At 44.8% G+C, this 24,898-nt stretch overlaps 1 protein-coding gene across 1 annotated transcript in view; it reads right to left on the bottom strand.

The window, feature by feature from the left end:
* Positions 1–24,898, bottom strand: part of HLTF (helicase like transcription factor) — a 479,436-nt gene that overhangs the window by 32,221 nt on the left and 422,317 nt on the right. The window contains exons 18-21 of the mRNA XM_063915956.1: positions 4,160–4,284; positions 1,788–1,966; positions 1,565–1,690; positions 1,361–1,473 (exon numbers count right to left, since the gene is read on the bottom strand). Of these exons, the coding sequence (XP_063772026.1) occupies positions 1,361–1,473; positions 1,565–1,690; positions 1,788–1,966; positions 4,160–4,284 (543 nt within the window). The remainder of the gene's footprint in view (positions 1–1,360; positions 1,474–1,564; positions 1,691–1,787; positions 1,967–4,159; positions 4,285–24,898) is intronic.

The raw sequence follows: 24,898 nt of genomic DNA, 5'->3' as shown, positions 1-24,898 counted from the left end.
AATCTTCTCTTTAAGAGAAACCCCTCCTTTTTACCTCCAGTAGCCATATGTTATAAGTCATGGTTTAAGTCCCTTAGGACAGGAAGAGAAACCCCCCCCCCCCCCCCTTCCTAAACATTGCCTCTCTACGCCATCTTTCTTTCTCCTCCTCTACACTGAGAGTGACACTACTCATTATCCCTCTATCTTTTTCTCTGTCTCTCGCTACTCCTCTTTCCTCTCCTACTTCTACTCCCCCCCCCCCCCTTTTTTGCTTCACGAAGTTGTAACTCATGAAACGTGTATGGCTCTTACTCCTTTATGCTTTATATATTTCTCTTTCTCTGGAGAGATGATACGTCTGCGGAAAGGGGATATCCCCCTCTATGGGTCTTTTTATTATACACGGTGTTGAGTATCTCCAGATGATGTATCTCTGACGGTACTAGAAGCTATTGTAATGTATTTGCAACTTCCTGTTTCCGTCCATTTGAAATTTCAATAAAAATCTATTTGCAAAAAAAAGAATTTTTGTATGTACAGGTTCAAAGATTTCAGATTTAGAATAGGTCTTACCGAGCCGTCCGGCTTCGGTACCACAAATAGCGTGGAGTAATACCCCTTTCCCTGTTGTAGGAGGGGTACCTTGACTATCACCTGCTGAGAAAACAGCTTGTGAATGGCTTCCAATACCGTCGCCCTGTCTGAGGGAGACGTTGGCAAAGCAGACTTTAGGAACCGGCGAGGGGGAGACTTCTCGAATTCCAACCTGTAACCCTGAGATACTACCTGCAGGATCCAGGGGTCCACCTGTGAGCAAGCCCACTGCGCGCTGAAATTCTTGAGTCGACCCCCCACCGCTCCTGAGTCCGCTTGTAAAGCCCCAGCGTATGCTGCGCCTGCGTTCTGACCCCCCTAGCGGGCCCCCCGGTTTGTACTCACCACTGATGTCACCTTCAGGCTGCTGTTAGGGGTGTGCGGCGTGCTGCGATTGTGACCGCCAAAGCGCAGTGCCCCGCTGTACAACAACCTCTCAGGACGGTGGTCCTGCAGCGGGGAAGCGGCTCTGACACCTCGCAAGGATGCCAAAAAGCATACCGAAAATAATAAAGATTGAAAAGAAATTGAAGAAAACTCTCCGGAGCTTCAGAGTGTGCATCCTCTCATGAGGGCACTTTTTTCTAAACTGCCTGTGGGAGGGGGTATAGAGGGGAGGAGCCAGCACACCCAGTTGAAGAAATTTAAAGTGCACCGGCTCCTTTGGACCCCATCGATACCCCATCGTACTAAGTCACCCCAATATCCCTTATGGATGCTAGAGGAAAAAAAAAGAACTTCAATATCAAATTATTACAGAGAAAGGTGTTTGGTGTATTCTTACCCAAGAGCGGTTTCTATCATTGATAAGAATGTGGTGAACTGTGACACGATGATACTTTTAACGCAAGGGTCTTTATTACTCTGTTCTGTTAATGCATGCATTAGAGCGTTTATCTGAAAAGAAAGAAATTAATTAAAATGTGTATAAAAAATAAAAACTACCAATTATTGTTAGTGTAAGTTTGCCTTCCTCTGGATGTCTTACTTTGGAACTGGACAGCCACTTTCCATCTGTTTTTTGATTCTCACTAGAGTTCGAGTCTTCCTCAGGGCAATCCAGCAAGTGTTCCAGGCGTAGCTCACCTCTGCACAGAGGGCACTTGGCATTTGGCTGGAGAAAAATGTACAGAGCCATATTACAGGGTATAGCGTGCCGTAACAAAGCAGTTTAGTAATGAGAGAGACTAATTAAAAGAAAAACCACTTACATGCTCAATGTGAATGACCTGACAAATGCATGGCTTACAATAGACATGAGCACAGCGGGTTATCACTGGCATGTTCAGAGAGTCCAGACAGATAGCACATTCTACATCGGAGCCAGAGCTCACAACCTGCTTTATGTTGTTTACAAGCTTCTCGCGCAAGTCTTCTGGAGTTGAGCTTGCTGAGGAGTTACAAGCAAAGAAAAAAAAAATCAGTATTTTTTAAATTAGGTACATTAGATGTGATGTTTTAGTCCTACGATATGAATAGCATTTATCTGTTGCGCTAAATCCAAGGACCACCCATTAGCTCTCGGGCCAGGTGTCTCACTGCGTGTTGAGACTAGGTTTATGAGGACACCTGTACGTATGTATTCCGGACATCTAACGGACACGTTCTGGGAGTGTGAGCAACAGAGGGATCCAAGCAAGGGGCAAAAACAAATTTGGAGATGAGAAGATTTTGTTGAACAATCCTTAGATGGCATTATGTCATAGTCAGTGGAAGACCTACAGATGTACGCCTATAATTTTTGCACCATATGACGATATACACCTGGTGTGACTCCCATGGGAACCTAAGTCACTAATAGTGTACTAAGTACTGTACTACAGATTAGCATTTCTGTGAGAAAAGAATTGGTATAAAGTAGTATATTATGCATAACAATGCAATGATGTGAGTCACTTGTACTGTATATGAGGACTCGCACTATTGATACTGCTTTTTACCAATTCCTTTGCCACTAAAAATACTAATCCTAAACACAATACAGATGTGCCCGCATACAGCTTGCCTCAATACGCCATGTAGCGGGAAATGCCTGGTGTGAGTGAGCTGATAGGTCCTGTGCCACTCTGTTAGCGTTGGGCATCTTTATTTGCTGAAAATGTATTTTATTCACATCGCTATGTGAAAAATACACACAAGCAGACTCTGCTGATTAAAATGATAGGCAAAATGCCTATATTCTGTGCGCGACTGTGGCTCTATCTGCATACAAAATGCTACGTTAGTGTTTTGTAGGAAAACACCGTAGCGTTGCATTTTGTATGCAGGTATAGCCATAGGTGCACACAGACACTAGGCATGGCGCATACTTTAATCAGCAGTGTCTGCTTGCGTGCATTGTTTTGCGAACAAGACGCATTTTAATGGAAAAAGTTGCACAAAAATACACTCAGAGCTACCAAGTCACGCCATAGCATGGCATGACTAGAAGGGCTGTTTAACGTGCAGGGAGGCTAGATGTCAGTGAAAACACAAAATTCAGGAAAAAGTGATCTGGGTAAAAATTCAAAAGATGGACATCCTATACCGTAGAAACTTTGTTTTCTGCTTTATCCAGATAAGGTACTTTTTCCTAAATTTTGTGTCTTCATTTGCCAATAGTGTACTAAGTTGATAATAAGTGTACTAAGTACGTAGGGTCAGTATAACACATTAAGACAGATTTTAAGACTAAATGGTATGGTGCGGCTAAAGGACCATACACACTTAACGATAAAATGAGTGACGGCGCTCATTTCCCCCCTCCTTGAGCGACGTCGCTCATTTTCCCCCTCCTTGAGCGACGTTGCTCATTTTATCGTCAAGTGCGTATGCCGCAGCGACGACCGATGCGCGGCCCCGCAACGATCGTCGCTGTCGGTAGGGCATGCATGCAGGATCTGGACTGTCGTCCACGACCTGCATGCAGGGCTGGCGGAGGCATGACGTCACTGAGCAATATGAGAGGTCATACCGCTCAATGTGTACAGTCGGCCGCCGACCGGCCGGCCCGGGAGGGGGAAACATTAAGACGACGTCGCTCACAGAGCGACATCGTCTAATGTGTATGGACCTTAAGCCATAAAAGTCCATGGAGTGCCAAATGGGGCTCTTTGGAGTGATTTGAGGACAGGTGCACGTGGACACTTCTATATCCAGTAAATAAATCAAAATGTATCATTAAGACATTGATTAGGATTTTCTTTTGTCATTTATGTCAAAATAGGGTAACACCACAAAATAAACCCCCTTTCAACTGTATTTTTTGCGCTCGCTAAGTTTAAGGACTATATCAGATACCTTGTTATTTCTGTTTCTAGACCACTACTGGCAGAGTTCTATACACAACAGGCCTTCATACACTCAAATGTATAACATGTGACAGCGCCACCTGGTGCTCAAAAAAATCGATTGTCCAATAGTCACAGTCAAATGCAATTATATAGAAATAAGCCCTATAGTGCATGTCACATGAGGATTTAAAAAGATAAACAATACAATATACATAATCTAAATTCTCTAAAATATCACAATATTTACATATTAACACATTTATATATACATAACCGGTAACCTGCTGAATGTAGTCATAGCACCTTCTTACCTGTGAGAGAACTGGAAGACACTCTGCTTGAAACAAGATGGGGATGACAACACAGTTGCCTCAATCTCATCAGCACAGCAAGTACATCTGCATAATGTGTTAGCACTGTTCCTTCATTAAAGTACCTGGAAGACAGGTACATGGGTAATAAGAGAAGTGATTAAAATACAGTTTACTCAAAATTGGGCTAGAATTTAAATCTCAATAATATTGGGAGGAGATGACCTTGTAATAATTAGCATTACAGAAACTGGTATTCGATTTGATAGGTCGACAGTTAAAAGGTCGACACCAAATGGTCAGCAGGTACAAATGGTCGACATGAATTTGTTTTTGCATTTTTTTCAACTGTTTCATATATTATCATCCACGTGGACGATTGGTAAGAGTAACCTGTGCCAAGCACAGCGGTAGTGGAGCGAGGCACCTTGCCTAAAGCATGGGGAGCGAAGTAAACTATTCCAGGGGATGTGGATTGGGGCTCCACTAATCTGGAACACTGGCACAAGAGCAAAACAGTGTTTATACAATTAAGCAGAAAATCTTTAATTAAAGACCAGCGGGTGATGTGAGCGACCTGCTAGATTGGCCTCACCAGCCCAGCGATAGCGATGCACGGGGCTGCGCATCGCTATCGCTGTGAGGGTACACACGGAGTGATCGCTGCTTAAAATCAAAGCAATCTAGTCAGTTTGCTTAGATTTAAAGCAGCGATCGCTCTGTGAGCAGCAGAAATCCTGCAATACAATACACAGAAAATTTTTCCCAAGACTTCTAAGCAAATTAGACATTGAGGGTCATTGTGTAATAGAAACTGTAACTAAAACCAGACTACAGACTTGTAGCCTTAGCTTGCAAGAAACGTGTAATTAAGTTTCATAATTTACTGAATCGCATACACAAAGCCCACCTCTATCACCACAACGTTTTACATATATCAGTGTTAGTAATAGCAACTACATCTAGCTGTCGTGGTAACAATCTGGTGGTAATGACCGCATGACATGTGACGTCAAAAGAAAAAGCAAAACAAACTTATAAGTAAAGAGGGGTTAGGTATGCGTGCCCACCGGTCTCGCCATACCGAAGGCGGGATCCCGGCAGGAGCAAACGCAACTAGTTTGACCGCCGGTCACATAACTACATCCTGTAAAGAGAACAAACTAAAAATTACAAAAGGAATAAAAAACGTGGCGCCTCTGGTGACAACTGGATAAAGCACAGGTTCTCAAACTCGGTCCTCAGGACCCCACACAGTGCATGTTTTGCAGGTAACCCAGCAGGTGCACAGGTGTATTCATTACTCACTGACACACACTTTAAAAGGTCCACAGGTGGAGCTAATTATTTCACTTGTGATTCTGAGAGGAGACCTGCAAAACATACACCGTGTGAAGTCCTGAGGACAGAGTTTGAGAACCTGTGGGATAAAGGAAAGGATCTGAGGTTTTATGATAATTAGTGCGCAGACAACTTATTAATTTAGCTCAATTAGCAAAGGTTGTTGCTGTAATATTATCCTTAGAATCCAGTAAGTTTAGTCAGTAAAGTAAAATGCAGACATACACTTCATTTTATATTTGGGTGAAATCAGGATAACACTTTTCCCCCCTTATTTTGCAGGACCATGTGCATCGGCCATGTGTGAGAGAAGTTACCAAGTATCTCATGAATAGTATATCCTACTATCAGAAAATTGATATTCAAGTACTTTTCTGCATAAAGAGCTCCGAGTACAACAGCTGCCCAATCAGGGCTCTTGAAAAGGGTTATCCAACTATCGGTGATGTGCTGCTGCGCATATCACCAATAATTACAGTAACCTCACAGATTTCCTGGGCACAACCCACACTGGTGACTAACTCTAAAGAGATTGTGTCAGGTGTGAGAAAGAGAATGCCTCATATCTGGCAGAGGCCCCTGTATCCACTGTTTAGGCAGATTTCTCCTTTATAAAATGTGGCAAACAAAAGCTAAAAATAACAATCAGCAGCCATAGATTGCCCTGGCTCTTTGTATCTTCTGTTACCTAAAACACATGCAGAAATAAAAGATAAGAACGGGATAGGATCAATAATTTAATTAAGCGCATGAAAAATGAAAAAATTATGACAATGTTCAATCACTTTCCTATTGGAATGGGTGAAAGTTTTATATTTTGCATACCCCCACTCACGCTGTTAGGGGGTGTATAAAACACATCAAGGTATCTTTGTTCTTCTAAACACGAACTCTGGATATTCACAGTCTCAATATCTAAAAGATAAACCTGGGTATCGTACCCCAACTCACACAGCTGTGGATATGTGAACTCCTATCAAGGTTTCTTTTCCCTTTTGTTTCAAGGTGTAGTTCCTGATGTATGCTCCTGTCTCAGGATCACCACAACTCACAGGTAGGTAAACAGCGTAATTCCCATCAAGGTATCTTTACTGGGCCCTTCCATGCAACAGGTTTGACAGCCCAAACCAAAAAGCTTGCAGTCCCCAACTCACACAGTGTGGTAACTCTCGTAAATATATCTTTAAAGTGGTTCAATATATCTTATGGGCGTACCACAACTCACAGGTAGGTAAGCAGCATAATTCCCATCAAGGTATCTTTGCTAGGTCCTTCCATGCAACAGGTTCGACAGCCCAAACCAAAAAACTTGTAGTCTCCAAAAAAAGTTTTAACAATTTATTAGTTCCTCAAGGGAACATGCGAAACATTACCAGCAGCATACAAATGTATAAATGTGGTGGTAAAAACAATTCAATAAAAATCAGATGTTTAAAAATTACATCAAACATAAAAAGTCCATATTTGTCACTGTTGGAAAAAAAGGCTACTCGCACAGCAGTCTGCCACCACATTTATACATTTTGGGGTACGATACCCAGGTTTATCTTTTAGATATTGAGACTGTGAATATCCAGAGTTTGTGTTTAGAAGAACAAAGATACCTTGATGTGTTTTATACACTCCCTAACAGGTTGAGTGGGGGTACGCAAAATATAAAACTTTCACCCATTCCAATAGGAAAGCGATTGAACATTGTCATAATTTTTTCATTTTTCATGCGCTTAATGAAATTATTGATCCTATCCCGTTCTTATCTTTTGTTTACAATAATTTGGATTAGGAGGTGACATCCAATTGGATCAATATTTTCTATAAGCAGCATTTCCTCTGCGCCAATTTGTGTGATCTGCAAAAAACACTTTTCCCCACATGCAGAAATAGTACAAATTCCCTATGGAGAACTTTTCTCTTTGGTAAATACCACTACAGCAGCAGCAGAACAGGTCTAATCATGCTGCATAAAAACAAGAAAAAACAAGGTTTGTTGGTGCTGGGCAGGTCTGTGTTGGTGTACACCCTAGGATAAGCAGCCACCTGGAGAGGGGGGTAGCCAGCCTCCTCAAGCAAAGAGACAAATGTAAGAAATACCAGGTAGGCGCTCAGTCCAATGATGCAACCAAAGAATACTAAAAACCACTGTTTATTACACACAAGAAAAATAAAAACAATAAAAACAGTAATATAGACCAAGACATATACTGATAGGTATCTCTAATATAGATAATATACACAATGAGTGTGAACAAAGGTATCACTGATAAAATCAGTTTAAAAGGAAAACGCTGATCCTTATAAATAGGAGACTCTCAAGATAGTTTTGTCAGTCCCTTATGTTAGATTAGCAGCCCACAGTGTGAATGAGAATAAATCTTCCAGCTGATAAAATTTATACAAGAATATGTCCTGAACCAGGATGAACTCTATATGGTAAATGTCCATCCACTTTATCCCGCTGTATCGACAAAGTGAGTTTGCATTAATATATTTTTGATGGTAATTAGTACTCACTGCACCAATGTTGGTTGTCCTTGCGACACAAAGGTGATATTGCAGACCCGCTCCGTATCACCCTTTGCACGGGTGAGTAGCTGTTAGCGGCGCGGTCTGTTGTGTTCTGTTCCCCGTCGTGCGGTGCAATACGAATACGCAAAGCCGCTGTCTCATACTCCCAGCACGGGTGAAGTTTGTATCAGCAGCACAGTGTCTGGACTTAACCGGAGTGGGGAGGAACAGATGGTGTAGTCTCCCCACGATGTTAATTTCAAATTTACCGGCCATTGGTGGACCATCAGCTGTTGGAGGTGGTATCTTCTTCTGTGGGCACTACAGGTATCAGCGGTCCCTCTCTCTGTGCCCTCAACGCGTTTCTCCGCACACCGGGGCGGCTTTATCAAGAGGCAGAGTATATTTCTCTGAGCAATACTTTCAGTCTTTTATATCCTGTCTTTGTAATTAGCACAGGCAGGTGTGTCTAATCTCAATTCAGGTGTGATCAGAGCCTTGCTCTCATATATCAGCAGATAGAGTATCCATTTAAAATGATCAATTGGTCTATAGTTTATCATTTAAAAACTGTATTTAAAACACATAGGGGTATATACAATTGCGGTCGAATTGCCGCAAATGTCGAAAAACGGGGCGTTTGACACAAAAAAAAAAATTCGACAATGCAATACAGTGCTTTTCAACAAAAAAACGGCCGTTTCAGATTCGACTTTTTGAAATTCGACAGTTGTCAAATTCGACATGTCTGCAATGATAAAAATGCGGCTTTTCGACAAAAGTATATTCAATTGAAGAATGTCGATTCGACAACAGTGCTTTTCGAAAGTCATTTTGTCAATTTCAGTCCGCCTCATTTTGGTGGCGGAATCTAATAAAAAATGTTAAAAACATGTTTTTTTGTGTGTTTTTTTTGTTGCTAATAGCATATCTATTTATATTAGAAGGAATTATCTACTTGGTTTGTCTATTAGGAGCCACTAATATTATTTATAATCGGATTTTAGTACCTACTGGTAAATCCTTTTCTCTTAGTCCGTAGAGGATGCTGGGGACTCCAAAAGGACCATGGGGTATAGACGGATCCGCAGGAGCTTGGGCACACTATAAAGACTTAAACTGGGTGTGGACTGGCTCCTCCCTCTATGCCCCTCCTCCAGACCTCAGTTAGAAACTGTGCCCAGGAGAGATGGACATTTCGAGGAAAGAATTTATAAACACGGTGAGTGTCATACTGTACCAGCTCACACCACGAACATACCGCAGAACGTGGCATTCAATAGAAAACCAGCCTATGGCATGAAAAAGACCCAGCCACATGCTGAGAGAATATGTAACACAACCTGTGTGCCAACACAACCAATAATAAGACACCGCATGCCATAGCATGAACCTCGCCAGCAACAGTCTGACAGAGAAGAAACACCACTATAGTGTAACCAAAAGCAATAACTGCAGACACAGTACGCACTGGGACGGGCGCCCAGCATCCTCTACGGATTAAGAGAAAAGGATTTACCGGTAGGTACTAAAATCCTATTTTCTCATACGTCCTAGAGGATGCTGGGGACTCCAAAAGGACCATGGGGTCAATACCAAAGCTCCAGAACGGGCGGGAGAGTGCGGACGACTCTGCAGCACCGATTGAGCAAACAAAAGGTCCCCCTTAACCAGGGTATCAAACGTGTAGAGCATAGCAAAAGCGTTTGAACCCGACCAAGTATCCACTCGGCAAAGTTGAACCGCCGAGACTCCTCGGGCATCCGCCCAAGAAGAGCCCATCTTCCCAGTATAATGAGCCTCCACCGACTTTGGTGACGACAATCCATCCGTAGAACGAACATGCCAAATTTCATCACAGATCCAGCGAGTAACCGACTGCATAACACAGTCACCCACCCCATGCTGGGAACATACCAGACAACAGAGCTCCTGTTTCTCCAATCTGAGCCAAACTGGCGACCTAAATATTCAAATCCCTGGCTACATTGAGAGAATTTGAATCAGCTAATGCCTAAGAAACCACCGGCATCAAAATAGGCCAATTTCTGCGAAACCCAGAAACCACTCTTGGCAGAACTACTAACAGAGTTCTCAATTCCTCTCTATCCACATGAAAGATCAAACAAAGCTCTTGTGAGACAAAACCACCACTTCCGACTAGTGATGAGAACCCCCCCGAACTTCACGCTTTTTACACGGGTCCGAGGCAGACTCGGATCTTCCCGCCTTGCTCGGCTAACCCGAGCGCGCCCGAACGTCATCATCCCGCTGTCGGATTCTCGCGAGGCTCGTATTCTATCGCGAGACTCGGATTCTATATAAGGAGCCGCGCGTCGCCGCCATTTTCACACGTGCATTGAGATTGATAGGGAGAGGACGTGGCTGGCGTCCTCTCCGTTTAGAGTAGACTAGAGAGTAGTAGAGAGTAGAGACACTTGATTTACTAATTTTGGGGAGCATATTAGGACGGAGTACTACTTGCTGATAGTGTGACCAGTGACCACCAGTTTAATTAATCCGTTCTCTGCCTGAAAAAAAACGATACACAGTGTGACACAGTCACATACCATATCTATGCTCAGCCTCAGTGTGCCCTCAGTGTGCTGCATCATCTATGTAATACTGTATATCTGACTGTGCTGCTGAGTGCTCACTGCTCACACAGCTTAATTGTGGGGGAGACTGGGGAGCAGTTATAGCAGGAGTACATATTTTAACAGTGCACACTTTTGCTGCCAGAGTGCCACTGCCAGTGCCAGTGTGACTGACCAGTGACCACTGACCACCAGTATATTGTGATTGTCTGCCTGAAAAAGTTAAACACTCGTCGTGTGGTGTTTTTATTCTATAAACGCATTCTGCTGACAGTGTCCAGCAGGTCCGTCATTATATAATATATACCTGTCCGGCTGCAGTAGTGATATATATATATTTTTTTATATCATTATCATCCAGTCTATATTAGCACTGCAGCAGACGCAGTACGGTAGTCCACGGCTGTAGCTACCTCTGTGTCGGCAGTCGCTCGTCCATCCATAATTGTATACCACCTACCCGTGGTGTTGTTTTTTTTTTTCTATCTATCTTCTTGATACTAGTAGCTTACTTTAGGAGTCTGCAGTGCTGAGCTGACAGTGTCCAGCAGGTCCGTCATTATATAATATATACCTGTCCGGCTGCAGTAGTGATATATATATATTTTATATCTCATTATCATCCAGTCTATATTAGCAGCAGACGCAGTACGGTAGTCCACGGCTGTAGCTACCTCTGTGTCGGCAGTCGCTAGTCCATCCATAATTGTATACCACCTACCTGTGGTGTTTTTTTTTTTTTTCTATCTTCTTGATACTACTAGTAGCTTACTTTAGGAGTCTGCAGTGCTGAGCTGACAGTGTTCAGCAGGTCCGTCATTATATAATATATACCTGTCCGGCTGCAGTAGTGATATATATATATATATATATTTTTTATATCATTATCATCCAGTCTATATTAACAGCAGACGCAGTACGGTAGTCCACGGCTGTAGCTACCTCTGTGTCGGCAGTCGCTAGTCCATCCATAATTGTATACCACCTACCTGTGGTGTTTTTTTTTTTCTATCTTCTTGATACTACTAGTAGCTTACTTTAGGAGTCTGCAGTGCTGAGCTGACAGTGTCCAGCAGGTCCGTCATTATATAATATATACCTGTCCGGCTGCAGTAGTGATATATATATATATTTTTTATATCATTATCATCCAGTCTATATTAGCAGCAGACGCAGTACGGTAGTCCACGGCTGTAGCTACCTCTGTGTCGGCAGTCGCTAGTCCATCCATAATTGTATACCACCTACCTGTGGTGTTTTCTTTTTTTCTATCTTCTTGATACTACTAGTAGCTTACTTTAGGAGTCTGCAGTGCTGAGCTGACAGTGTCCAGCAGGTCCGTCATTATATAATATATACCTGTCCGGCTGAAGTAGTGATATATATATATATTTTTTATATCATTATCATCCAGTCTATATTAGCAGCAGACGCAGTACGGTAGTCCACGGCTGTAGCTACCTCTGTGTCGGCAGTCGCTCGTCAATCCATAAGTATACTAGTATCCATCCATCTCCATTGTTTACCTGAGGTGCCTTTTAGTTGTGCCTATTAAAATATGGAGAACAAAAATGTTGAGGTTCCAAAAATAGGGAAAGATCAAGATCGACTTCCACCTCGTGCTGAAGCTGCTGCCACTAGTCATGGCCGAGACGATGAAATGCCAGCAATGTCGTCTGCCAAGGCCGATGCCCAATGTCATAGTACAGAGCATGTAAAATCCAAAACACCAAATATCAGTAAAAAAAGGACTCAAAAATCTAAAATAAAATTGTCGGAGGAGAAGCGTAAACTTGCCAATATGCCATTTACCACACGGAGTGGCAAGGAACGGCTGAGGCCCTGGCCTATGTTCATGGCTAGTGGTTCAGCTTCACATGAGGATGGAAGCACTCAGCCTCTCGCTAGAAAAATGAAAAGACTTAAGCTGGCAAAAGCACAGCAAAGAACTGTGCGTTCTTCGAAATCACAAATCCACAAGGAGAGTCCAATTGTGTCGTTTGCGATGCCTGACCTTCCCAACACTGGACGTGAAGAGCATGCGCCTTCCACCATTTGCACGCCCCCTGCAAGTGCTGGAAGGAGCACCAGCAGTCCAGTTCCTGATAGTCAGATTGAAGATGTCAGTGTTGAAGTACACCAGGATGAGGAGGATATGGGTGTTGCTGGCGCTGGGGAGGAAATTGACCAGGAGGATTCTGATGGTGAGGTGGTTTGTTTAAGTCAGGCACCCGGGGAGACACCTGTTGTCCGTGGGAGGAATAGGGCCATTGACATGCCTGGTGAAAATACCAAAAAAATCAGCTCTTCGGTGTGGAAGTATTTCAACAGAAATGCGGACAACATTTGTCAAGCCGTGTGTTGCCTTTGTCAAGCTGTAATAAGTAGGGGTAAGGACGTTAACCACCTCGGAACATCCTCCCTTATACGTCACCTGCAGCGCATTCATCATAAGTCAGTGACAAGTTCAAAAACTTTGGGCGACAGCGGAAGCAGTCCACTGACCAGTAAATCTCTTCTTCTTGTAACCAAGCTCACGCAAACCACCCCACCAACTCCCTCAGTGTCAATTTCCTCCTTCCCCAGGAATGTCAATAGTCCTGCAGGCCATGTCACTGGCAATTCTGACGAGTCATCTTCTGCCTGGGATTCCTCCGATGCATCCTTGCGTGTAACGCCTACTGCTGCTGGCGCTGCTGTTGTTGCTGCTGGGAGTCGATGGTCATCCCAGAGGGGAAGTCGTACTCGTAAGACCACTTTTACTACTTCCACCAAGCAATTGACTGTCCAACAGTCCTTTGCGAGGAAGATGAAATATCACAGCAGTCATCCTGCTGCAAAGCGGATAACTGAGGCCTTGGCATCCTGGGCGGTGAGAAACGTGGTTCCGGTATCCATCATTACTGCAGAGGCAACTAGAGACTTGTTGGAGGTACTGTGTCCCCGGTACCAAATACCATCAAGGTTCCATTTCTCTAGGCAGGCGATACCGAAAATGTACACAGACCTCAGAAAAAGACTCACCAGTGTCCTAAAAAATGCAGTTGTACCCAATGTCCACTTAACCACGGACATGTGGACAAGTGGAGCAGGGCAGGCTCAGGACTATATGACTGTGACAGCCCACTGGGTAGATGTATGGACTCCCGCCGCAAGAACAGCAGCGGCGGCACCAGTAGCAGTATCTCGCAAACGCCAACTCTTTCCTAGGCAGGCTACGCTTTGTATCACCGCTTTCCAGAATACACACACAGCTAAAAACCTCTTACGGCAACTGAGGAAGATCATCGCAGAATGGCTTACCCCAATTGGACTCTCCTGTGGATTTGTGGCATCGGACAACGCCAGCAATATTGTGTGTGCATTAAATCTGGGCAAATTCCAGCACGTCCCATGTTTTGCACATACCTTGAATTTGGTGGTGCAGAATTATTTAAAAAACGAGAGGGGCGTGCAAGAGATGCTGTCGGTGGCCAGAAGAATTGCGGGACACTTTCGGCGTACAGGCACCACGTACAGAAGACTGGAGCACCACCAAAAACGCCTGAACCTGCCCTGCCATCATCTGAAGCAAGAAGTGGTAACGAGGTGGAATTCAACCCTCTATATGCTTCAGAGGTTGGAGGAGCAGCAAAAGGCCATTCAAGCCTATACAACTGAGCACGATATAGGAGGTGGAATGCACCTGTCTCAAGCGCAGTGGAGAATGATTTCAACGTTGTGCAAGGTTCTGCAACCTTTTGAACTTGCCACACGTGAAGTCAGTTCAGACACTGCCAGCCTGAGTCAGGTCATTCCCCTCATCAGGCTTTTGCAGAAGAAGCTGGAGACATTGAAGGAGGAGCTAACACAGAGCGATTCCGCTAGGCATGTGGGACTTGTGGATGGAGCCCTTAATTCGCTTAACAAGGATTCACGGGTGGTCAATCTGTTGAAATCAGAGCACTACATTTTGGCCACCGTGCTCGATCCTAGATTTAAAACCTACCTTGGATCTCTCTTTCCGGCAGACACAAGTCTGCTGGGGTTCAAAGAACTGCTGGTGACAAAATTGTCATGTCAAGCGGAACGCGACCTGTCAACATCTCCTCCTTCACATTCTCCCGCAACTGGGGGTGCGAGGAAAAGGCTCAGAATTCCGAGCCCACCCGCTGGCGGTGATGCAGGGCAGTCTGGAGCGACTGCTGATGCGGACATCTGGTCCGGACTGAAGGACCTGACAACGATTACGGACATGTCGTCTACTGTCACTGCATATGATTCTCTCCCCATTGAAAGAATGGTGGAGGATTATATGAGTGACCGCATCCAAGTAGGCACGTCAGACAGTCCGTACTTATACTGGCAGGAAAAAGAGGCAATTTGGAGGCCCTTGCACAAACTGGCTTTATTCTACCTAAGTTGCCCTCCCACAAGTGTGTACTCCGAAAGAGTGTTTAGTGCCGCCGCTCACCTTGTCAGCAATCGGCGTACGAGGTTACATCCAGAAAATGTGGAGAAGATGATGTTCATTAAAATGAATTATAATCAATTCCTCCGTGGAGACATTGTCCAGCAGCAATTGCCTCCACAAAGTACACAGGGAGCTGAGATGGTGGATTCCAGTGGGGACGAATTGATAATCTGTGAGGAGGAGGATGTACACGGTGATATATCGGAGGATGATGATGAGGTGGACATCTTGCCTCTGTAGAGCCAGTTTGTGCAAGGAGAGATTAATTGCTTCTTTTTTGGTGGGGGTCCAAACCAACCCGTCATTTCAGTCACAGTCGTGTGGCAGACCCTGTCACTGAAATGATGGGTTGGTTAAAGTGTGCATGTCCTGTTTATACAACATAAGGGTGGGTGGGAGGGCCCAAGGACAATTCCATCTTGCACCTCTTTTTTCTTTCATTTTTCTTTGCGTCATGTGCTGTTTGGGGGGTGTTTTTTGGAAGGGCCATCCTGCGTGACACTGCAGTGCCACTCCTAGATGGGCCAGGTGTTTGTGTCGGCCACTAGGGTCGCTTAGCTTACTCACACAGCTACCTCATTGCGCCTCTTTTTTTCTTTGCGTCATGTGCTGTTTGGGGAGTGTTTTTTGGAAGGGCCATCCTGCGTGACACTGCAGTGCCACTCCTAGATGGGCCAGGTGTTTGTGTCGGCCACTAGGGTCGCTTAGCTTACTCACACAGCTACCTCATTGCGCCTCTTTTTTTCTTTGCGTCATGTGCTGTTTGGGGAGTGTTTTTTGGAAGGGCCATCCTGCGTGACACTGCAGTGCCACTCCTAGATGGGCCAGGTGTTTGTGTCGGCCACTTGGGTCGCTTAGCTTAGCCATCCAGCGACCTCGGTGCAAATTTTAGGACTAAAAATAATATTGTGAGGTGTTCAGAATAGACTGAAAATGAGTGAAAATTATGGTTATTGAGGTTAATAATACTTTGGGATCAAAATGACCCCCAAATTCTATGATTTAAGCTGTTTTTTAGGGTTTTTTTAAAAAAACACCCGAATCCAAAACACACCCGAATCCGACAAAAAAATTCGGTGAGGTTTTGCCAAAACGCGTTCGAACCCAAAACACGGCCGCGGAACCGAACCCAAAACCAAAACCCGAAACATTGCCGGTGCTCATCACTACTTCCGACACCCGCCTTGCGGATGTCAAAGCCAAGAGCATGACCACTTTCCAAGAGAGAAATGTTTGTAAAGAAATTATTAGGCCACACTGCACTGAAATGTAGCCCAACTTTAGGCTTGCATCCACACCGGTTTGTAAAGTATGGATAAGAACGACCTAGCTGAATGTCTTCCATAGGAGCCTTCCTGGATACACACCAAAACCCATAGTTACGCCAACTACGGTGGTAAAGCTTAGCCGTTATTTCTTTCTTAGCCTGAAGAATTGAGGAAATGACCGGATCCAAGAGGATCGTGACTAAAACACCCACGGTGTCATGAGGTTGTCCACTGCAACAGCTTGAGCGTCCCATGACCTGGAACAATATCCCTGAGGCCACTCATTGAGGAGAGACGTCAACATATCCAATGCGACAATCCTCAAAGACTTGTCACGTCTGGGAAAACTTCTCGATGATGACTGAATTTCTCCCGGATGGAGATCGCGTCAGCAGAGGAAATCCATTTCTCCGTCGTTCACCTCCGGAACGAAGACTGCTAATACAGCGTTTACCAGACTCTCCACCCAACGGCAAACTTGTGCATCTTCTGCCATTGCCGCATTGCTCCATGTTTTGCCATAGCGATTTACTTACGCCACTGCTGACAAGCCGTCCAGCAGAACTAACACGGGCAGAACATGAAGAATACGTTTGTCGAAACTAACTCTTAATTCAAGAAAGTTTATAGCAGACAAGCTTTCCAACTTGACCTTACCCCCTGGAAACACGTCCCTTGCAAGTACTGTTCCTCCGACTCGGAGAACTGTATGCATGGACACCAGGATCTACACCCGGAACCCGAACCTTCATCCCTCTAGAAGGAGAGAACCGAGCAGACACCACAGGAGCGATGTCCTGGCCTTTAGGATTATATTCAGGTGCATATGCAGGTGAAACCCGGACCACATTTCCAACTGGTCTCTTGAAAACCACTCTGGCATTAGAGCCGCTCACTAAAAAAGGCCTCTCAGGTCGCCCCCAACCGGTTAATTAACGGAACATCCTGATGAAGTGTCACAGTAAAGCCGATCCAACTCTGGATCTTCAGACCTCTTTTCACAAGGAAAAACACCGAACTTTAACCGGTCACTTTCTACTCTGAAACCCACCTCCGACATCTGTGTTGTTGGAAACAACAGCCAATCCCTGTGTCAAAGAACAGTCAGAGAGAAACAACGATTTGCACCTTTAAACAGGGACAACTGGACAACGTTCTGATCCTGACGCACCTCTATATGGCGTCGCGTACTATCTTCCCTTCCAGAGTGGAACGGCAAGAACTACTAGAAAAACAGTAAGGGCAAACAACCGCAACACAGAATGTTCCCCTTTGGATTCTATAAAAAATAGTAGACGAGTGCCCATCGGAGTGCGGACCAGCCCGATAGACTCAGCGACCAGTGGTGGATGTGGAGGAAACAGACAACGACATCCACTTTTGCGAACCCAACAAGGCTGCAGAACCTCTTACCTTTTCACCTTCCACTGTCTGCCCAGAAAGGAAAAAAGAACGGTATCGAACCGGTTAAAACGACTGCATCCCACAAAAGAATGCGTCACCAACCGTTGTGAAGGAGGCTACCTCACGAAGTTAGACTTACCAGAGGAATCCGCCGAGATTGACTGACCATAGGGCACCAAACAGCTGTATACGTTCCTCCCTCATCTCCCGGAGAGATCCTCCGCATTCTTCCGGTCACACCTCTGTCACGTGGCAGCCTGCTGCAATGTTATAAGGTAGAACAAACATAGACAAGCCTACCCACACTGGGTAGGGTAATTGTATCGGATGCCTACCCGAATAAAACACTCCCACAAGTGCATACAGCGCAACAAGGTCAAAGTATAGAAATAAAATTTCACTTAGCTGCCGGCATATGATCTCTTGTGACCGGGCTCTGCATCAACCAGGAGTTGACTGTCATAATGTTCTCCCCGCGATGTGAAGAGAAGAATATTCGGACTCCTTGAGAGGATCGAATCAACTCGTCACGGCCAATCTAGAGCTTAATCAACAGGGCGACCAGTACATGATAAGAATACTATTATTTCAGCATTCATGTATATACATCACGTAATACACAATAAAACACATATCCTAACCATGCATATAGAAACCTATATCTACACATATACACATATAGATATAACCTATACGCAAGTGGATTGTCCAGACCTGTCAGGTCCCTAGTGACAGTAATGTGTTGTGAATGTGTATGACTATGCACTGACATAGCCCCGATGTGGATATACTAGGAACGTTAAGGTCGACAGAAACTTAGTAAATGTCGACAGCAAGGAATAGTAAGCGGGCAAAAATAATCACGGAACCCCGAGGGGTCCGAAGGAAGTATACAAATACAATTCTGATAACACTCCCCCCACATATACCCATAAAAAAAAAAAAATATATATATATATATATATATATACATACATATACATACATATACATACACACACACAGGTACAAGGCAATAACAGCCTGACCATTTTTATACCCAGGAAATACCGTTGATGCCGACAGGGCATCCCCAAACAACTGTATCTCCCCTATCGTGTTTACTGTTTTAATCACACAAACACCAATTTGCTAATACTTAATTTCCCGAATCAAGTACTGCCATGCGCCGGCGAAGTCTACAGTTATCCCCTTTTTTGACAGCAGGGATTAGTAACCCGGCAAAATGACCGTCTTGCTACCCCAGGCGGTCCGAGGGAAACAACGTACAACTGTATATACACAGGTATAAGTCAGATACCACATGTCCATTTACCCTGGCGACAACCGACGGTGTCGACAGGGTCACCCATTCCATAAAATATTTACTTTTTATGCTGTAACGAGTACTCACGTGCGTCGGCGATGCCAACAGGGAACCCCGTAGGATTTTTTTTTAACAGAACACTCACGCCTGCCGACACAAGTGTACCAAAATGGGTATATCTGAGAGGGGGCACACAGACATTAAACACAAGAATGAATTCATGGACATTCTCAACTCAATTAGTGGTACATAAGTGCAACATAACACTCAAACACTATGCCCCCCCCTTGTTTGTGCCTGACAAACTTCTTGGCGGGGACAGCAGGGAAAATGGCGCTGACTCTATGTGTGAGGCTATGCCCCGCCCCCCTCGGCGTGCTATAGCTCCCCTATATACTAAAAAGCCAGGTCGAGCACCATATATAGTGTAAAAACACTATACACTTACAGAAAGCAAGGCTGCTCAGGGCGCCACCCCCGTGCGCCCTGCACCCAGGCAACCGACAGCGAGCGGGAGCCCCGGCGCGCCGCGGCCCGCAGCTCTAATGGCGGGTTATCACATGCGGCGCCCGGGACCCCCAAACACATATATTCTATGCTGCCCAGGGCGCCCCCCCCGCACCCATGGAAGCCGGCGGAGGAGAATGGCGCGCAGTGCGCAATAACGTGCCGGCGGGGGTCTGTATACGGAGCCCCGGCAGCACAAGCCTGTCAGTTTAAGAAAGAGAAAAAACTAACTCGCTGACCAGGGCGCTCCCCCACCCCCCCGCGCCCTGCACCCGTGTAAGCAGCGGCGGGGGATCAAAGGCGCGTAGCGCTAAACCACGCTGGCGGGGGAATGAAACACGGTGCTCAGGCACCGAAATGCTTTTAATGCCAGACTACAATAAGAAAACCAGTAACTTGCTGCCCAGGGCGCTCCCCCCCCCCCAGCGCCCTGCACCCTGTGAGTGCGTTGGTGTGTGGGAGCATGGAGGGTAGCACGATCGCCACATGTTACCTCCGTTACTGAAGTCTTCTGCCGTCACTGAAGTCTTCGGTTCTTCACATACTCACCCGGCTTCTGTCTTCTGTGAGGGGGGTGACGGCGGGCACCGGGAACAAGCAGCTAGGCGCACCAAGTGATCGAACCCTCTGGAGCTAATGGTGTCCAGTAGCCGAGAAGCAGAGCCTTGAAACTCACAGAAGTAGGTCCTGCTTCTCTCCCCTCACTCCCACGATGCAGGGAGCCTGTAGCCAGCAGGTCTCCCTGAAAATAAAAAACCTAACAAAGTCTTTTAGAGAAACTCAGTAGAGCTCCCCTAGTGTGTGACCCATCACTCCTGGGCACAAAGTCTAACTGAGGTCTGGAGGAGGGGCATAGAGGGAGGAGCCAGTTCACACCCAGTTTAAGTCTTTATAGTGTGCCCAAGCTCCTACGGATCAGTCTATACCCCATGGTCCTTTTGGAGTCCCCAGCATCCTCTAGGACGTATGAGAAATATTATTTAAAAGAATATATATTTTTTTTTTACGGACTAAAATAATATGAACAGATCAGAGCATGTTTTTCAGTGGGAATGGGTTAAAAATCTTTAAAAAAAATTTGTGGGGTCCCCCCTCCTAAGCATAACCAGCCTCGGGCTCTTTGAGCCGATCCTGGTTGTAAAAATACGAGGAAAAAATTGACAGGGGATACCCCGTATTTTTACAACCAGCACCGGGCTCTGCGTCCGTTCCTGGTGCAAAAAATACGGGGGACAAAAAGCGTAGGGGTCCCCTGTATTTTTAACACCAGCACCGGGCTCCACTAGCTGGAGAGAGAATGCCACAGCCGGGGGACACTTTTATACTGGTCCCTGCGGCCGTGGCATTAAATCCCCAACTGGTCACCCCTGGCCGGGGTACCCTGGAGGAGTGGGGACCCCTTAAATCAACGGGTCCCCCCCTCCAGGCACCCAAGGGCCAGGGGTGAAGCCCGAGGCTGTCCCCCCCCCCCCCCCCCCCCATCCAAGGGCTGCGGATGGGGGGCTGATAGCCTTGTGTCAAATAAAAGAAAACTGTTTTTTGTAGCAGAACTACAAGTCCCAGCAAGCCTCCCCCGCAAGCTAGTACTTGGAGAACCACAAGTACCAGCATGCGGGGGGGGAAACGGGCCCGCTGGTACCTGTAGTTCTACTGCAAAAAAAATACCCAAATAAAAACAGTACACAGACACCGTGAAAGTAAAACTTTATTACATACATGCATACCGACACACACATACTTACCTATGTTGACACGAGGCTCGGTCCACTTCATCAAGTAGAATCCATGGGGTACCTGAAAATAAAATTATACTCACCAAAATCCAGTGTGGATCTGTCCTCTTCTGTTTTGTAAACCACGTACTTGGCAAAAAAATAAAACGCATTTACCCGGACCACGCACTGAAAGGGGTCCCATGTTTACACATGGGACCCCTTTCCCCGAATGCCGTGACCCCCCGTGACTTCTGTCACAGAGGGTTCCTTCAGCCAATCAGGGAGCGCCACGTCGTGGCACTCTCCTGATTGGCTGTGCGCGTCTGAGCTGTCAGACGGCACATAGCACAGCCGCTCCATTATCTCCAATGGTGGGAACTTCGCGGTCAGCGGTGAGCGGCTGACCGCGAGTAACCTCACCGCTGACCGCAAAGTTCCCACCATGTTTTTTGCCAAGTACGTGGATTACAAAACAGAAGAGGACAGATCTACACTGGATTTTGGGGAGTATAATTTTATTTTCAGGTACCCCATGGATTCTACTTGGAGAAGTGGACCGAGCCTCGTGTCAACATAGGTAAGTATGTGTGTGTGTCGGTATGCATGTATATAATAAAGTTTTACTTTCACGGTGTCTGTGTACTGTTTTTATTTGGGTATTTTTTTTGCAGTAGTACTACAGGTACCAGCGGGCCCGTTTCCCCCCCGCATGCGGGTACTTGTGGTTCTCCATGTACAGGCTTGCGGGGGAGGCTTGCTGGGACTTGTAGTTCTGCTACAAAAGACAATATTCTTTTATTTGACACAAGGCTATCAGCCCCCCATCCGCAGCCTCGGGCTTCACCCCAGGCCCTTGGGTGCCTGGAGGGGGGGGGGACCCCTTGATTTAAGGGGTCCCCACTCCTCCAGGGTACCCCGGACAGGGGTGACTAGTTGGGGATTTAATGCCACGGCCGCAGGGACCAGTATAAAAGTGTCCCCCGGCTGTGGCATTATCTCTCCAGCTAGTGGAGCCCGGTGCTGGTGTTAAAAATACGGGGGACTCCTACGCTTTTTGTCCCCCGTATTTTTTGCACCAGGACCGGACGCAGAGCCCGGTGCTGGTTCTAAAAATACGGGGTATCCCCTGTCAATTTTTTCCTCGTATTTTTACAACCAGGACCGGCTCAAAGAGCCCGAGGCTGGTTATGCTTAGGAGGGAAGACCACACGCAAATTTTTTCTGGGTTTTTTAAACACTTTTGTGCCGTCCAAAAAGTCGAATCCAGGACGCACACTATCCGTCAATTGGTCCGTTTTTCGACAGCGGGACTGTCGAATCCGTTTTTTATTGAATATGTCGAATTCGGGTCCCGGCGGGAGGGTATGTGACTGTCGAATTGTGTCAAATTTAAAAACGGTCAAATTCCAGCCGGAATTCGACCGCAATTGCATATACCCCATATTCTTAAAATTGATGCTTTAATTGCCATGCGGACAGAAATCAACTTTAGTATCATTCTAAACAAAGGAAAAACATTTTTTCAACACAACTCTGCATGCAACAGATAATATATCCTCTTAAAGGGAAATGGTGTCTAATTCCATAACCATACAAGCTATGTATCTATAAAGATGTCACATTGAATTTAATAAATTGCACATAGCTCCACTACATATTTTTAATACATTTTACAGTTTTATTTATTGTTTATTCTACATTATATAAACATGGTACTTTATATATCTACATATATACCCATTCATAAACCTCTATATATAAACGCATACATGCAGACATATTAAAATACAAGAAAACGGGAAAACAAAATAGAATAGAATATATCTAAATAAACAATATGTGAGCAAGAAAATAATAATTATTCTTATATATCTAAACACTGTCAGTGTCCTTTCTATCTCTCCTATACCAGAGAGACCCCCGCTGGATGCTCTGCATGACGGCGTCTCGTACTGTGACCAAACCCTGGTAAGGCATGCCACTAGCAGTATAGGGGCAATGCCACGTCCGATCGCAGTGATGGACGCCGTCCATGCAGCGCACCTCTATACGGATGCACACATTGACCTCGACATATAGAGATATGCAGATACAAGGGAGCTGGAATACTAACCAGGCAACTAGCCATAATGAATATATGGAAAGAGAAATAAGCCCTATGACTTCAGCTGAATTCTGAAATAACCAAATAACAAGAGTAAACCAAAAATAATAAACATAAAGGAGGATAACAGAGCAACATCGATGTACTATGAATTTGAGATCTATCGTCTCATTTAATCCTTGTGGCTTTAGAGTTTGTAGTCTCGAAATCCATGCGGCCTCCTGCCGACACAATGTTCTAAAGCGATCTCCTCCCCTAGGAGTGACATTAATCTGTTATAAACCAACTAATTTAAGGCAAGCAGGGTTACTAGCATGTGATTCTACATAGTGACGTGAAACGCTATGGTTCATGTATCCATTAAGGATATTCCTCCTATGCTCCATGAACTGCAGCTTCAATGCCCTAGTAGTACGTCCTACGTAGTATAACTGACAAGAGCAATATAATAAATATATGACAAAGTGCGTGCTACAATTAATAAATGATTGAATCTTATATTCTACTTTAGAGCAGGAAGAAGAGACTTGTTTGGTTTTATTAGCAACATGAGTACATGTTGTGCATCTAGTGTGATTGCATCTAAAAGAACCCACGACTTTAGGACCAACTATTGTTTGCTGTCCAGTAGAATCAATGCTCTCACGTGAAGCTAGGTGCCAATATATTTCTAAGATTCCTAGCTTTCTTAAAAATAATGGTAGGATTTGCAGGAAGAGCGGTACTCAAGATCGGATCAGTGAACAGTAATTTATAGTTACGTTTAATAATACCAAAAATTTTATTTGCTTTTACATTAAATTTGGATTTAAAAGCCAAATTAAATTTATTCATTTTATGAGTTTTTTTATTTTTAGATTTTTCGATAAATTTATTAGATTTCAAAGAGTAATCTCGTATTGATGTATCCTCTATTCTTTCATTTTCATCCCTACTTTCTATAGCTTGTGATGCCTCTTTAGTCTTGAGGATATTCTCCCTGTCTAAAGTTTTGGAATAGGTAATTGCTTTATCCAATGTCTCCTCAGGATATTCCCGTTGTCTCAAGGAGGTAATAAGTTCCTCAACTTGTTTGGCAAATTTACAGTCTAATGTACAATTATGTCTTATCCTAAATATTTGACTTTTGGGTACACTATTTAGCCAGCTCTTCTTATGATTGCTAGTGTATGGAATAATAGGATTACCAGGTAAATCCTTTTCTTTGAATCCATAGGGGGCACTGGAGTACTCTTGGGATATGGACGGCTTAGCAGAAACAAAGGCACTGAATATTTAAATTTAGAACTCTCCACCCCTCCATATCCCCAAGTACCTCAGTGTATTACCTCAGTGTTTTTTACTGAGCCGAACAGGAACTATAGAGAGGTTGACAATGGAGAATTCCTATAACCTAACGGACAACAACAAAGTTGACACATAACGTTACTGACAACGAAACAGTTGACACCATAACCGATAAAACCTTATAATTTGAACCAGTCTGTGAAAATGTGTTACCATAAGATCCCCGGAGCTTAATACAACCCAGGTAAAACT

The sequence above is a fragment of the Pseudophryne corroboree genome, chromosome 4 (genome assembly GCF_028390025.1).
Source record: "Pseudophryne corroboree isolate aPseCor3 chromosome 4, aPseCor3.hap2, whole genome shotgun sequence".
In the NCBI taxonomy this organism is placed as follows: domain Eukaryota; kingdom Metazoa; phylum Chordata; class Amphibia; order Anura; family Myobatrachidae; genus Pseudophryne; species Pseudophryne corroboree.
This window is presented reverse-complemented; position numbering and strand designations above follow the sequence as displayed.